Source organism: Seriola aureovittata, chromosome 14 (genome assembly GCF_021018895.1).
Source record: "Seriola aureovittata isolate HTS-2021-v1 ecotype China chromosome 14, ASM2101889v1, whole genome shotgun sequence".
NCBI classification, from domain to species: domain Eukaryota; kingdom Metazoa; phylum Chordata; class Actinopteri; order Carangiformes; family Carangidae; genus Seriola; species Seriola aureovittata.
Genome location: NC_079377.1, coordinates 12935725 through 12950030, shown reverse-complemented (window position 1 = coordinate 12950030; position 14306 = coordinate 12935725). Strand labels below are relative to the sequence as shown.

The 14306-nt window shown below is 41.5% G+C and overlaps 2 protein-coding genes across 4 annotated transcripts; one reads left to right on the top strand and one right to left on the bottom strand.

Annotated features, from left to right (window-relative positions):
- The first annotated feature begins 2625 nt into the window (after positions 1-2625).
- Positions 2626-10868, top strand: hps1 (HPS1 biogenesis of lysosomal organelles complex 3 subunit 1). Of its 3 annotated transcripts, none has more exons than XM_056396309.1 (18): positions 2626-2968; positions 4474-4664; positions 4810-4944; positions 5408-5550; positions 5639-5747; positions 6613-6773; positions 6901-7003; positions 7101-7185; positions 7495-7550; positions 7676-7843; positions 7968-8147; positions 8700-8776; positions 8873-9010; positions 9229-9294; positions 9504-9648; positions 9905-10018; positions 10136-10218; positions 10299-10868. In XM_056396309.1, exons 2-18 carry the CDS (start codon positions 4548-4550, stop codon positions 10462-10464), a joined length of 2046 nt encoding a protein of 681 aa, XP_056252284.1. In that variant the 5' UTR covers positions 2626-2968; positions 4474-4547; the 3' UTR covers positions 10465-10868. The 3 variants fall into 3 exon arrangements, with proteins under 3 accessions (XP_056252284.1, XP_056252285.1, XP_056252286.1); XM_056396310.1 differs by having other exon boundaries at positions 2627-2968; positions 10302-10868; XM_056396311.1 differs by lacking the exon at positions 2626-2968 and having other exon boundaries at positions 4574-4696.
- Positions 10869-10996: 128 nt separating this feature from the next.
- On the bottom strand, positions 10997-13896 carry st3gal7 (ST3 beta-galactoside alpha-2,3-sialyltransferase 7). Its single transcript, XM_056396314.1, has 8 exons — positions 13782-13896; positions 13356-13518; positions 13148-13274; positions 12727-13064; positions 12429-12615; positions 12141-12281; positions 11582-11731; positions 10997-11505 (listed from the first exon to the last, which is right to left on the bottom strand). The coding sequence occupies exons 2-8, from the start codon at positions 13502-13504 to the stop codon at positions 11419-11421; spliced, it is 1179 nt and encodes a 392-aa protein (XP_056252289.1). The 5' UTR covers positions 13505-13518; positions 13782-13896; the 3' UTR covers positions 10997-11418.
- Between the last annotated feature and the right edge of the window lie 410 nt (positions 13897-14306).

Here is a 14306-nt window from a genome sequence, read left to right as displayed (position 1 = left end):
AACACCTACGAAGTTGTATATTACTCAGTGAAAATCAGTCTGCACTGAAGAAAGGAATGCTTTCCTACTCTGATTTTAGTTTGTCAGTAAAACTACATTAAACGTTGCCCGTCACCTCACTGCTGCATGCAAGAGACGATTGAAGTACTGTACTTGTGTATAAACAGCTAAGCCCCATCATGTGAATTAACGTTGAGCAATCCAACCAGACTCCACAGCAGTTCTCAGGATGTGAAAGAGGTCTGCAGAAGCACATGGTCACAAGGAGAAGAAAAAGAAACAAAGAGATGACAAGATATGATTTATAGAAAAGCTGAAATACCCTCACAAAGAAAGGACCTATAAATAAAAACGGTCTAATTCTAGCAAAATCCTCATCAAAGGCACCTGAGTATTAAAGGTACCATTATTGGTCCTCTCACTCGCTCACTCTTATGTGCACATACGCAAACTGAAGAAGCAGCTGGAGCAAGTCTTTGTAGTGAGAAAAGTGCTGTCTTGTCACTGCATGAGGAAGCTGCTGATGGGAAACATAAAGCCAGGATGGGCTAAACCTCCAGACCTCAGCTTTGGCCCTAAACCTGGGCCAGACCTGGCTCAGTGTCTGCTGATGTATGGACTACTGGGATCTGCTTGGTAGGATCATGTAGAAAGGAGTTAAAAGACAAGATAAAATGTGATAAAATGCTTGCCATTCAGGTCCCTTCACTTTCTCCCAGACAAGCCTTTCATGCTCAAACGGCACTTCCACAGAAAGCAAGACGGGCTTGAACTGTACTGAAGTTTCCTGACAGTGAGTCATTAACACTGGCGGCCCTTCAAGAGCTGTGATCCAAAGCATGTACCTTTGATTATATTTTTGTTTTAAGTTCCATTCACAGGAAATGGGCTTTTGCTTTTGCATAAGCAGCAGAAATGAACTTCTCATTTCACATGTGGTCGAATTTAAACAGGCAAACATTGTTGACATGTAGGAATCAAACCAGGCTCATTCACACCTGGTCCACTGACTCAGTGGTTTTGTGAGGAGAAAAATATTATTCACTACAAAGGCTATACATACTGTATATGCACATTTAGATGAATATGCAGACATGCTTTATTTGTAAAGCGCATACAAACCTGGAAAAACAGAGTGAGACAGGGCAGACATTCTAAGGTACAGAAGGATAAGCAACTTGAATTGTTCTGCACTTTCTCAAGAAAAATTGCTGTAAATCAGTTGTCAGCAGGAGTTCAAAGGGCTCTTAGATCAGCTACATGTTTGATACCGACAACAGAAACTTTGCCAAGGCAAAACCGAATTGAAATCATTTCTGATTTGAAAATGTAACTTGCTAAAATCAAAAGTATGTTTATTGAGTAAATGAAGTACCTCTGACCTGTAAGTAACAGCTTGACAATAACTGTCCAAGGCGATATCGAGCAACGAGGCCTCAGTGAACTTCCTGACATTCAGACCAGGGTCTTATCAGCCCAATCCATGGAAATAGTTTTGTTTGGCGAACTTTGCATCATATAAACCTGTAGCTTGTGATAACAACTGCTGAGCATCACTTCCTCTGACAAAATCTAATTGTGTCGTGATTGAGGAGGACTGCGCCATGTCTGGCCACTCCTGCGTGACAGTGCCTCTTTAGTGGAGGTAACTGTTACCCAGGCCTGCCTTACACTGTTTATACTCAGTGATCCATTTTGAGACATGCAAGGCCCCCTTGCCCTATTCGCAAACACTGAGGATTTCATGATGTTTACTCTGTATATACAGGAGTCAGCTTAAATAAGACTTCCATGAATGCTGGATCCCCAGAAAACTGATGGATTAGATTAGACTCTGGCCCACGATGTAGAACTCTTGGCATTTTGGACCATTTTGACCCAAGCAAGGTTAATAAAACATAAATATTTATGTAGCTATGGGGTTCTTTGCACTGCTCAGAAGCCAAGCATACAATCTTTGCTGAATATTATGATACAACACAGATTTGTTGCAGCCATCAAAACAGAAACAGCCTGGTGTTTGGTGAGTGTGTATTTGTATGTATGTTGCATATATGTAGTATAAGTGTGTTACAAGGTGATGAAAAATCTCCAAGATTTATTTAGGAACAAACATGGGAGGCAATATTGAGTTTGAAGTGTATTTTAAATGTCTTATCTCTCTAATATAACAATAATTATGTTTTTTTTTTAAACCCATAGTTGTGTTAGCAGATTTTGCTTGGCTATGTTTAATTGTTACATTTTACAATTGAACTATTTTAAAAACATCATATCTATAAATTTGTTAACTGGAACTATTTAATGCTGGCCAAGTATTCAGCTCCGTATATGTTTTCATTTGATATTTACACATATCCAGGCCACAGGCCTTAATCTCTGTGTCATGGTGATCTTCAGTTTCTCTTGTTCCTCTTCATATATAGTAATAAATGTTTTGTTTTTTTTTCTCCTCATATCAAACCAACAAACGCAGAGCACAAACACGTCTAATCTCAATCTCAGCCATGGAGCTAAATTCCACAAATACCAACCTGTCGTCTGCATCACAGCCTCTCAGTCATGTGGCCCACTTCAGGCACCAGCACATGACTTGCCTTGCCTCACTGATCACCGGGCTCCTGCAGGGTGGGCGATCGAGCCACTGTAGAGAGAGCAGTCACTTACTTCCGAACGCTTACCCAGGAGCAGCCTCTCACGCGGCGCTCCTCCGCAGCCCGGTGGCTCCGTCTGTTTCCAGATCAGCACAGTTACGAGTCCTGCTGATGTCACATGACGCACACTCGTGTTGTGTCGTGCGGAGCCGCAGACTGAGCGGAAGGAAGCGGAGGACACAAGCCGCCGCGATGAAAACGTCCATGAGCTGAAGGGAACTACGGCTTTTAGAGGAGACACACACACGCGCGCACACACACACACACAGACACCAGAGCGAGATGCTGGGATCGTCCGGCGCAGGAAACACGGAGTGAGTTGTTGTCACATGATTGTGTGTGTTGTCGTTTTATCCATGAACAAGTCAGCGTGCACCGAGGAAGGTAAAAGTTTGGTTATGGGGAAGTAACTTCAGGCGTCAGGTAAAACACGGGATGTATTTCACGGATCGGATCAGAGGATTCAATATATTCACTTACAAACAGCAGATATCAAAGTTTCAGCACTGGGTTTATTTCAAGAGAATTTCGCTACAGGCTTCGTCACAGCACAGTAACATGATCAGATGCATGTGATGGTTACAGTAGAGAGATTCATGTCTCTGTTCTCTAACGATTATTGATGATCTTTGCTAAAGGACTTTTACGTGATATAAATGAGAGTGGAATCCAGAAAGCCTCTATTTGGACATGTCAACATTACTAAATAAAATATATAAAAAAAGATAGTATATGAAGTGTGAAGACACAGAGCACAGTCACCCAGTTATCAACAGATGATATCACAGGCTGATCTTACCAGATCTCCAAAGACGACCAGTGTCACCTAATCACTGCTCTTAAAAAAAAAAAAAAAAAAAAAAAAAAATCTTTTCTTGAAGGGTATGAGAGTATATCTCTTGATGTGCAATTGCACATCAGCGTCTGCAGAAAACTCCAGTGGACTCATATCTTCTTTTACTGATAGTGTCCTGAAACCCCTCACAGCTGACTTTGTTTTTCTCTCACCAGAGCTTGTCATTGATAAAATATCAGCCATCAGAGACTGTTTATTTTAGGTCAAGAGCTCACGGAGTGTGGGTAAAAAGTTTCCCACAGCTTTCAGTTTCTACAGTGACTGGTGTATTCGTAACACGGCATGTGTGAAAATCATGTACTCCAGTGAACTCATGACTACATTTTTTTTTTTTTTTTAACAGTGTACAATGTGTGGTTAAATATCCAATATAAAAAACCGTACCTCCATACCTTTGATCTGCATGCCACGGTAAATGATAATGTTAAGATTATCACTGATTTGTATCAGATCAAATTGTTAATTCAAATTGCCTCAAAATGTATTCTACAGAACTATGTTTCACAAATTATTTATTATTTCATCACAACTTCCTTAGTGTAAGATCATCAGAAATCAAATACATACATACAGAAATGAAGTTTATTTAGGTGTGCTTCAAAAATAGCAAAAGGTTTGTCACATTAGTAGTTAACAGTTAAATCATATATCTTACTTTTTTTTTTTGGACTTCTCAGACTTACGCTGGAACATTAAAAACGTAACTTGCATCATTTAAATATTTAATGCTCTTTCAACATTTCACCACTAAACCCATTTTATTAGATCCTGCTGCAGATCCTCTCTGCCTCAAACTCTTGATGTTAACAACACTCTTCTTTTTGAACTTGCCCCAGCTGTGACCAGTAACATGTCAGACCTCTCTACTTTACAAACCCCTCTGCCCCCAGACTCTGTGATGTCTTCTTGCCTCAATAAAGATGTCTTTTGGCTCAATAAAGAAAAATACCCTTTTCTTTATAGCATGATGCGTGTGGAGTGCTTGGAATAAATAGGACACCCCAGTAAAGCAGGACAGGAGTGCATCTGTGGTCCAGATGAAGTGCTTGCTGATAGCCAGTGAGAGCGCCGAGGTCCTCTTCCACTGGACTGACCCAGAATTTCAGCAGAATATCCAGGCGCAGTATGGGGCGTCTCAAGAGGAGGGCCAGGGGGTGAGGAGGAAGAACATCACTCTACAGAAACAGTTGCATATATCTGCTTTTTTTTTTTTTTTTTTTTTTTTTTTTTAACCAGCTTCCATTTAACTTGGATGACACTTAATTTCACATTTTGTTCTCCCCTTTCTCTGTTTCTCAGCTTCCAGCCTTCGAGGACAGCATCAGCACTCTGTTTGCTCCCATCATTATCTCCTGCAGCACCATGGTGGACAGGCTGGGCGACAGCTACACCTCCTTCACCACAGAAAACAACCACATCTATGTTCTTCACCAGGTAGCACCTGCCCTCCAAAATAAAAGCTGTCTTCACCCCTACACAAATCCCCAGATTCGCTCTCTTCTTGATGTAAAAATATATTTTCCTGACACATTTCCATAAAAAAAAAAAAAAAAAAAAAAGCCCTGATGTATGAAGCAAATTTTTGCATTCCTGAATCTCTCCTCACCGGCAGTAATAGCACTGTGACCTAATTGCAGGCCTCTCTTACAGTGGAGCGTCATGTTTGTCATGTGAGTCTTGTTAAGGAATCAAACCAGGCTTTGTCCTGCAGCGGATGATAGAGTTATCGAATCCAAACACTTGACAAATTTCAAGTCCATTCAGAATCGACAGCAAATATGGAAATAATTCCTTAGGGAACACAAAGAGTAGGATGGAGTTTAATGCAAACAGCCTCACTTCATTTTCCATTTTGGGGTAATACAAGCTACTTATGTCCTTTCTGTGTCCTTCCTAGTTTGATGAGTGTCTCTACATTGCTGTGAATGGAGATGGCGAGGAGGGAGAGGATGATCTGAGGAGGAAGATCTACGTAATGAAGAAGATTATTGAGGTCCTGTTTGGAATGGTCACCCTCAGCAGTAACCTCCTCAGGAGAGAGTAAGACGTTTGGTGTGTGTCCCTGTTGGCAGTGGGCAGATTTAACGCGGCATCTGGTTGATATATGAACTGTGTTGTTTGTTACCAGACTGCGCCCTCAGGACACGGAGCAAAGAGCGAGGCTGTGGAAGCATCTCCAGAGCCTCCTGGAGACCTACAGCCACCTCCGAGAGAACGACCAGAGCTTCTTAGTGGAGGTGCAGTGCAGGTTTATTTTCCCACATGTTTCTTATGTTGCTATAGCTTGCAAAAGTCCCCCCAAGAGTCCTGTATGTTATCAAGCGAAGCCAGAGATGTTACAGAGCTGTCAGTGTTATGATAATGACCAAAATAAATATTGATTAGGTGTTGTGCATGTGTGTTTGTGTGCTGTGGTAAAATATAACCTGACTGGAGGTGATTTTCTAGCATCCTATGATTAGTATAAATGATATTATGTACTGTACTTAATCGTATCATGTGTCTATTAGGGTCTTTCTGTTTTTGCTCAACAGCATTTCATGGCACAGTTTTTTGGCATTGGTAATAGTGATATACAGTATATATATATATATATATATATATATATATATATATATATATATAATTTTTTTTTCCTTCTTTCTTATGAGTCACATCATTTGTTACTGAAACCCTGTCTTTGATGCTTTTCTATATCAGAACAGATGTAGAATATTAACATTTAACCACTAGATGGCAGAAACAGCTAGAAGCCAACATTTTCTTAATGTTAAAAGCACAGTTACAGCTCAACATTAAGTTGTTATCCTTAAAAAATGTGGACATGCTCATATTTTTTTTGGGGAGTTGACAAGATGTATTAAGATTATATTTCCCTATAGTGCTATAATTTCAGAAATAGATTGTCAAATCAAAGGAATTTTTAGGTTAGATTAATGAATTATAAAAAAATCCCATTGCCAGCTGTGCTTCAGTCCTCTTTCTCAGTGGAGACAATGGTCACGTCAGAGTCTAAAACATTTGAAAAGCCAGTGTGTACATGTTTAAGGACAGATACTTTTCTTTCAGTCCTCTAATTTGCCCTCCCCCTCTCTCTCTCAGGCAGTGGAGAGGCTGATCCACCCCACACTGTGTGAGCAGTGCATCGAGTTCCTGGAGCGCCGTTTAGTTCAGCAGCTCAACAGCAGTGTAGAAAGAGCGAGAGAGGAGGTGCTGCATGCCTTCATCCTGGTTCACACCAAACTGCTCGCCTTCTACTCCAGGTGTGTGCAGATGTTTCCATAAACCCTTCACATTAGTCATAACGTCTAAGTCTGCTTTATCTCAATTTATAGAAGATTTTTTTTTTTCAAAACATATGCCATCTCTGTGCTCGTCCACTCATTCTAGCCGCAATGCGAGCACACTCGCCACCTCAGACCTGCTGGCCCTCATCATCATGGCACAGAACATGTATCCTAGCAACACAGACCTGGATGATCCGGGTCCTGAGGTAAGAAATACTAACAACCACTCACACAGCTCCACCAGAAAATGTTGCTCACCTTCTTTCTGATTGTTTATTCTTTCTGGGCGTGCTGTGTGTGAAGGATGTTGAGAGTACGTCAGGTTCTGGTCATGAAAGTTTTTACACCCCAGAGCCGTCCCCTACAGACAGAGACTCGAGCAGTTCAGGTGGGTTGTGTCTTTCTTCTTATTGAAAAAACAATGTAAAAAGAGTCTTTATTGTCTCAGAGGGAGTTTGTTTTTTTGTTTTTTTGTTTTTTTAATACTGATTTACATAAAAAAAAAAAAAGAAATATACACTTGGCCACATCTACACACATACACTCATGCCCCTGCCTGCATCCAAGAATGTGTATGCACTCAAACAAATGAGTCTGTATCTGAAACCAATCTCATTTGAGCGAGAGTATATTCTTCATCATTACAGTCTTACACTTTCTAAACAACAGTATGTTGTGTATTTTTGTTTATTACCAGACAAGCCAGAGAGAGGAAGTACCCCAGTGTTTGAGTTTATGGACCCAGACATCCAGGTGGGAGGATATTTGAATGCCTATTACTAACAGTCAACCCTGATTTCTGATATTCCCTGCAAAAGTAAATGGATGGTTTGGTTGGAGTGAGACCTCGCTATTAGATAAAATAATTTTGTCTTCAGATGGCAGAGGACAGCTTGCAGACCCTGGAAGTTCCTCCTCCTGACCCATCAACCCCTCGCAGAGTCTTCTTAGAGATCTCAGGCAAAGATGGGCTCTATCCCATGATGCCTCACTCCATGTACTGTCTGCCACTGTGGCCTGGTATCACGCTGGTGCTGCTAACAAAGGTTGGTGGATACCAACACACATTCCTGTCTGTATTTGCCTCCTCATTTAGCTTACATGTACACATGTGCACACTCATGACGCTTTGCTCCCTTGTTGAACCACTTCTGTATTTCTCTGTGTCAGATTCCCACCAATAACGTAGCCGCGTCAGTGTATAAGTATTTGGAGGCGTTCGCCAAGCTGGAGAAGCGTTTAAGTGAAGGCCAAGAAGGTTCTGCAGCTACGAGAGGCGCGCTGACGATACACGACATCCGCAGCAAACTGGATAAATTCATTAAAGCCCTGGGACCTAGTGACTTACAGGTTTGTCTTTTTACAGTTGTCTGCTTTTAAATGAGGCTTTTATATCTCCCCAATACATGCCTACCTTTCATTTGAAGTGGAATACCCATGTAAAAATTAAGAATAACCTAACTTAAGAAAACTTTTTTCTCTAATTTAGCCTGTAATAAAAACTGAACTGTCAACCTTCCTATAATCCTCCTTCATCATTGCAGTTATATTCACACAACATGAAACAGTTCATAGCTGAAAACATCAAATTCAGTGCCTGTTTATGCTTTAACGAAACTACACTTGAACTATGCTTCTTGTCCCTTCACACACACAGTACCTTGCTATAAATGCTATACTACATTATAATATTAAATTATCTTTTATTGGAAGATTTGTTTTGTTACCACCATCGAATCTTGAATGCATCACCTGATGATCCAGTAAAAGAGAAGCAGCTAATAGAAAAGTTATATTAGGCAAAATGGTCAGTTCCTTGCGTATTATATACGAATGAAAATATTCTCAGTTGCTGGATCTGGACAAATAAAATAATCCTTTGTTCCTTTATTTTCTATCCAGTCTGCACAGTTACAAAATGTCTGGACAGAGTTCAAGAACCGAGCCTTTGCCAGAGGAGGAACGGGATTCAACAAAGAGTAAGTGTGCTACAGCCCTCTGCTGGCCACAACACGTCATAGCGAAGCTGTTGTATGATCCTTTGAATGATTATTACATTCATGTTTTTGTTTCAGTCTTATCCCGTGGTGCAAGAATATGAAGACCCAGCTGTGTGGAATATACCGACAGTGTTTTCTTATTGACTCGGGACCAGGCGACATTCCTCAACGTCTCTCCCCGGGTTTGCAGGAACGGGCCCAGACCATGGTGCAGTGCGTATCAGTCAACTGGACATTTTCCTTTACACAGTTTTTGTTGTTAACATATTAGTTACATTTTCAAATCTGAATCAGTTAAGAAGAATTTTTTGATTCGGTACACACATACCTGCAAGACGTTCCGCAGTTGTAGCCTTCATTGTTCATGTCTTCTTCTTTCTCTCTCTTTTTCTTTGTCACTGTCTTCCTGTCACCCTCTCATTCTCTCCCAGAGAGAAACTGATGGACTGGAAGGATTTCCTGTTGGTGAAAAGCAGGAGGAATATCACCATGGTGTCATATCCTGTCAGCGAAATAATCCTGCTTCCTGTGATGTCATGTGGTGTCTTATCTCTGAGAACTGCTTTGCACAAAACTGAATTAGTAATATTTCTTGAAGTGCATGCATATTTAGGGGTCTTTAAAAAACGTGCATATGCCTTTTAAATTTCTTTGAAATGTAACACAGTTATCCTGAGTGTATTGATCTTGACCTAATTAATCTCACTTACCTGGAGGACTTCCCTGGCCTCATCCATTTTATCTGTGTGGACCGATCCACAGGCCAAATGATTGCGCCATCGCTCAACATCACAGAACGCACCACGTCTGAGCTGGGGAAGGGGCCGGTGGCTCAGTTCATCAAAAGCAAGGTCAAGCTTACTTGGACGTGCACCTCATAAAACTAATTAGTGTGGCATTAATTTGCTGATTTAGAGATAAAGAGCACACCAGAAACTGTGAACACACCTGCTTCTCCGTCTTTGTGCTAAGCTAAGTTAACTGTCTCTGGCTTTATATTTACCATAAATATTACAGAGAATTCTCAACAAGCAGAATAAGCATATTTCCAATGTCTTTGTTCATCTTTGTCTTAAATGAATTTCTCTTTACTCATCTATATTAAAGGTTTGGAGCCTGGTCAGCACAACGCGTCGCTTTCTCCGAAAGGGTTACTCCACTGTCACATTGCGTGATGGAGACTTCTACTTCTGCTACTTCCTGTGGTTTGAAAATGAAACGGTAAATTACTGGCACATCACATTTTAGAATACAGTAAAGTAAAGAAATCAATTTAGTATCATGAAATACTGTAGAAGATAAAACAGCATTTGATAATATGTATATCTGCTCAAACAGGGCTACAAGTTAGAGGCTGGGGACATACCCATCCTACCTGATGACTCTGCCCCCATCGGTATGCTTGCGTGGGACTACTACAGGTAAATAACTGTGCGTGACAAAAATAGATGTGATTAATCCAAGATAGAGTGCTGCTGACTATAGAAAGTGATGTGTCCAGCAGGAAGCTGCTGCGGTACTACAGTAAGAATCACCAGGGCGAGGTGGTGAAGTGCTACGAGCTGCTGACAGTTCACCTGGGGGTCATTCCCACCGAGATCATCCTCCAGCACTGCAGACAGCTGGCAAGCAAACTGTGGGAGCCTTCACGCAATCCACTGCTGTAGACACACCCACACATTTGAACAGAGGCACAGTAGCCAAGGTGCATATTATTGCCTTATTACTGCCATGAAGTGCCACTCTCCAGATAAACTGTATCCCATGTTCCGTGATATATATTCAGTATGTGGTTATGAATCCTATGATATGTTGACCTGAAGTGATTTACTGGAAGCACTTAGGTTTATGACTAGCGCAATCGAACTCTGTTATGCCCTAATGCACTATTTTGTTGTCTTGTATATAAAATATTGACAGTATCACTCCTTAATTATTGTAGATTGTAATATATTCTCATTTATTACCTGTTTCCTGTTTATAAGTAATACTGTAGATTGTAACACTTTTCTTCACTCTTTAAAATTTGCAGCTGATCTTTTTTTTTTTTTAAATAAATGCAGACACCGTCCATTTTTGTCTTTTCTACTGCTAGCATCATAACTTGTATGAATGAAACATGCAATAGTTTTTACTGTATGTATAAAACAGATTAATACAGATACTTTTTGGGAAACAATAAATATTTGTATTTTCATATTCACTTTTTTTATTGTCATTGTAAACATAATTTAAATAGCACTGTATGAATCATAGACCATTGTGTTCCTTTTACAAAATTCAGCCAATTGCTGAACATGAAGACAAATTATTCACCCATATGACAGTTACTATGCTTGTAACAGTTGGTAATGTAGTAACTTCATTGAATTTAAATGTGATGTGATGTGACTTTGGTTAATCTCTCTAATCACGGGCTTTTCTAACCTTTGGAGTTTAATTTACTCACTCGTGAGGCATCCCTGAAGCCTGTGAGTGTTTTAAAGGTCAGTCTGCTCTGTGCAGGATACTCCAACAGGCCACAGTTATGCAGGACTCCATAGAGGCTCACAGTGAAAGAGAGAGAGAGAGAGAGGGGTGCACCCAGAGTTCACTGTATTATCAGTGGCTGCACAGCTGGCTCACAGAGCTCCTGTGAGGTCAGTCACAGCTCCTGCTGCGACCAGGTCCCTCAGGAAGAGCTTCTCAGCGCTGACGTCATGCACCACCTGGATGATAAATAAAACCTCGGGGTCAAAACATGAGAAGAAAAGGTGAACCACTCTTTAATCACTCTAAACTTACTTGAGCTTTCATTGCGTCCATGCGTATGGTCTCATAGTAGTGAAGCCTGGCCTCTGGGTGCTGCATATCATACCCAAACCCTGCAAGGCTCACTTGGTCACACAGCTGCAAAGCCATCACCACCGCACTGGCACCTAGTGTTGGCACCATCTACTTGAGAAGAGTAAATACTCTTTGATCTATATCTACGACCTGCATAGGCACCAACTGCTCAGCAATATTTATTTGTGCGAGAAGCAAGAGTCCCTAGTTAAAGGCAGTGGGCAATAAAATGAGCATGTAAGCCTCTTGAACTGAATGTTGTATTTGCTCATCTTTCACTCCCTTGATTCCTAGGCTTATAGCAAAGTCAATACTTGTCTCTGTCAGGCATATCTATGCATTATTCAGGACAAGTTAGGTTACCCAGGCATGACATAGTTCTAGGATCCCTGTTTTTTCTTTTTGCATGCAGTGTTCTATGACAGCAAACAACAAAGCATGTGCAGAATGTGAGTGTGTCTCACAACTTGCCAAAAGGGAATTAAATATAGAATATGCATGTTATGGTAGAACTCACATTTCCCTGTTTCAGAGCATATTTCTTTAAGACTTGTCCTGTCTTGTGAATAATCTCTGGGTGGAGGATCCTGAAGTTCTCTGGTCTCAGAGGAATATCATCCACCACCTTCCTCCAGAACCACATTTTAGACCAGAAGCTCTATAAAAAAAAAGAGAAAACGACACAGAAGATGTCGAGAGTGTGAGGCTGCGAGTGTGATTCTGTGATAGCAGTGTTGATTTGATACTCATGGCTTATGTAATACACCATTTCTGTGTGCAATGGTTTGCGTGATGCAGCTCTCACCAGAGGCTGTTTGGTGATGACAGAAGTGAGCCAGTCCAGGTCCAAGCTCTTAAAGACCACCAGAGCAACCATGGTGGTCTTTTTGTACTCGTTTGCAGAGTGAGGTGCTCCCTCTGGGTAAATCAGGCGGATGGTGGTGCGGGAACCTGCGTCTTTCTCAAAGCCAGGCACTGGAGCATTATTCAGCCTGGTAACAGAGATGAAAATTTATTTATAAATGTATAAATTAGAGTGTATTTTTCTTATTCCTTCCGGCTATCCTTCCACTTGTGTTTGTCTCAAACTGTCACATACATACCTGATAATGATGTCATACTGATCTATGTGAGCTCCAAGATGGCTCCCATGAAGAACCCCTCCACTGCCCACCACCATACACCGCCTGCAGCTGCCTTCCCTCCTCAGGGATGGAGGCAGGCCAGGCTCAGGCAGAGAGGCAAGAGCCAGGGCCAGATGCTCTTCACTGCCCTGGAGCCCCAGAGGAGGAGCCAAGTCCCAGGATACAGGCCTGTCCTGCTGCACAAACACAGGGATGTCCTGGAGGCCTGCAGAACAGGACAGGGGCTTGAGGTGATTCAGACACCAGCGGGGCTGACAGGGGTCTGACAGAAGGGAGGCTGACCGATTTAGTAAGACCTGAAAACAGGGGCAAACATAAGGAGAAGTTTGGTAAAAGTGTAGAAATGATGCAAAGTTATTGCTAGGATGTGTATCCGTACAAGATCTTTGGGATGTTGATAGTCATTGCTGAGTGTTGCCACCCGATCCAAGGGGAAATATGCAGGGATCAGAATGGCTGAGTAGCATCCAATCAGCAGCACCAAACTGAAGGCAAGGTTCTCACTCCTGTATAGCAGAGAGAGAAATAAAAACAACAGAGCTTGCAACATAATCCAAGGTATAAATACAGTACCCGCAGAGATGTACCTGCTGAGGAAGAACTCCCTGGAGTCGGTCCTTGTGACCAATCGCTGCCTGTGACTCACAGGTGTTGGTGTCGCAGCCTCTGCAGCCTCAGGCAACAGCGAGGAGCCGTTATCTTGGTCCTCTACACTCAAGTGATTCAGCGTCACCATGGCACCTGTACAACCTGAACCACACAGACACACTGCTGAACTCACAGAAGGGATTTTAATCTTAAAATCTAAAAAAATGTTATGAGCTAATATTGCTTCTCCCTGTAATTAAGGCAAACTTTTTAATAACGACATAAAAGTATTTATGGAGCTTTGTTACAACCATGTTACCTATTACACTACCAAATGTAAACAAACACTGTCTTTTCAAATAGTTTCCATGCACTAAAGCATCAAGAGGAACATAATTTTGAGTAAGGTGAACAATGTAACTTACAGCCAGCCTGGCAGGGACGTGAGATGATAATCAACTGTCTCTTCGCCTGTGCTCCATGTCTGATGGGAAAGCAGCAAGAGGCATGTCCTGTAGAGCTAAAATGGCTGCTGCTGCTTGCTACCCAGCTGAACGCTACCACTTTCCCCAATCACACTGGTTAACCATTAACGCGCCACTCAGTCACACTCCGGCAGGAATGCCTGTAAATAAGTGTGAGTGTGTGACCAAATGTCCATCTATAGCATAGAAAAAAGCTGCACTAAAGAATGGACTGCAAGAAAGGGGAAGTGTCCAGATGTCAGTGTGAGAAAAAAACATGAAAAAGACACACTGGCTGACAAGCTGCATGTACAGTATATCTACTGTATGTATGTTTGTATAGTCTGATGTACCTACAAAATGGTTTACTTTAATGGAAAAATTCCAAAAGCTGAGGCTGGACAGTGAGTGATTGCTGGTGTGCTATCAAACACATTTACAAGGTATCACTTGACAATAATGAAACCATAATAAATAAGATAATCC

What these genes read in the sequence shown, in the direction of transcription:
- hps1 (XM_056396309.1), top strand. Translation starts at nt 4,548, where the DNA reads ATGAAGTGCTTGCTGATAGCCAGTGAGAGCGCCGAGGTCCTCTTCCAC. An exon ending in TTATGGACCCAGACATCCAG is followed by an intron (nt 7,551 to 7,675) that starts GTGGGAGGATAT and finishes TTTTGTCTTCAG; the next exon opens with ATGGCAGAGGACAGCTTGCA. An exon ending in GGAACGGGATTCAACAAAGA is followed by an intron (nt 8,777 to 8,872) that starts GTAAGTGTGCTA and finishes TTTTTGTTTCAG; the next exon opens with TCTTATCCCGTGGTGCAAGA.
- st3gal7 (XM_056396314.1), bottom strand. Translation starts at nt 13,504, where the DNA reads ATGGTGACGCTGAATCACTTGAGTGTAGAGGACCAAGATAACGGCTCC. An exon ending in AGGGAGTTCTTCCTCAGCAG is followed by an intron (nt 13,275 to 13,355) that starts GTACATCTCTGC and finishes TCTGCTATACAG; the next exon opens with GAGTGAGAACCTTGCCTTCA. An exon ending in ATCAACATCCCAAAGATCTT is followed by an intron (nt 13,065 to 13,147) that starts GTACGGATACAC and finishes CCCTGTTTTCAG; the next exon opens with GTCTTACTAAATCGGTCAGC.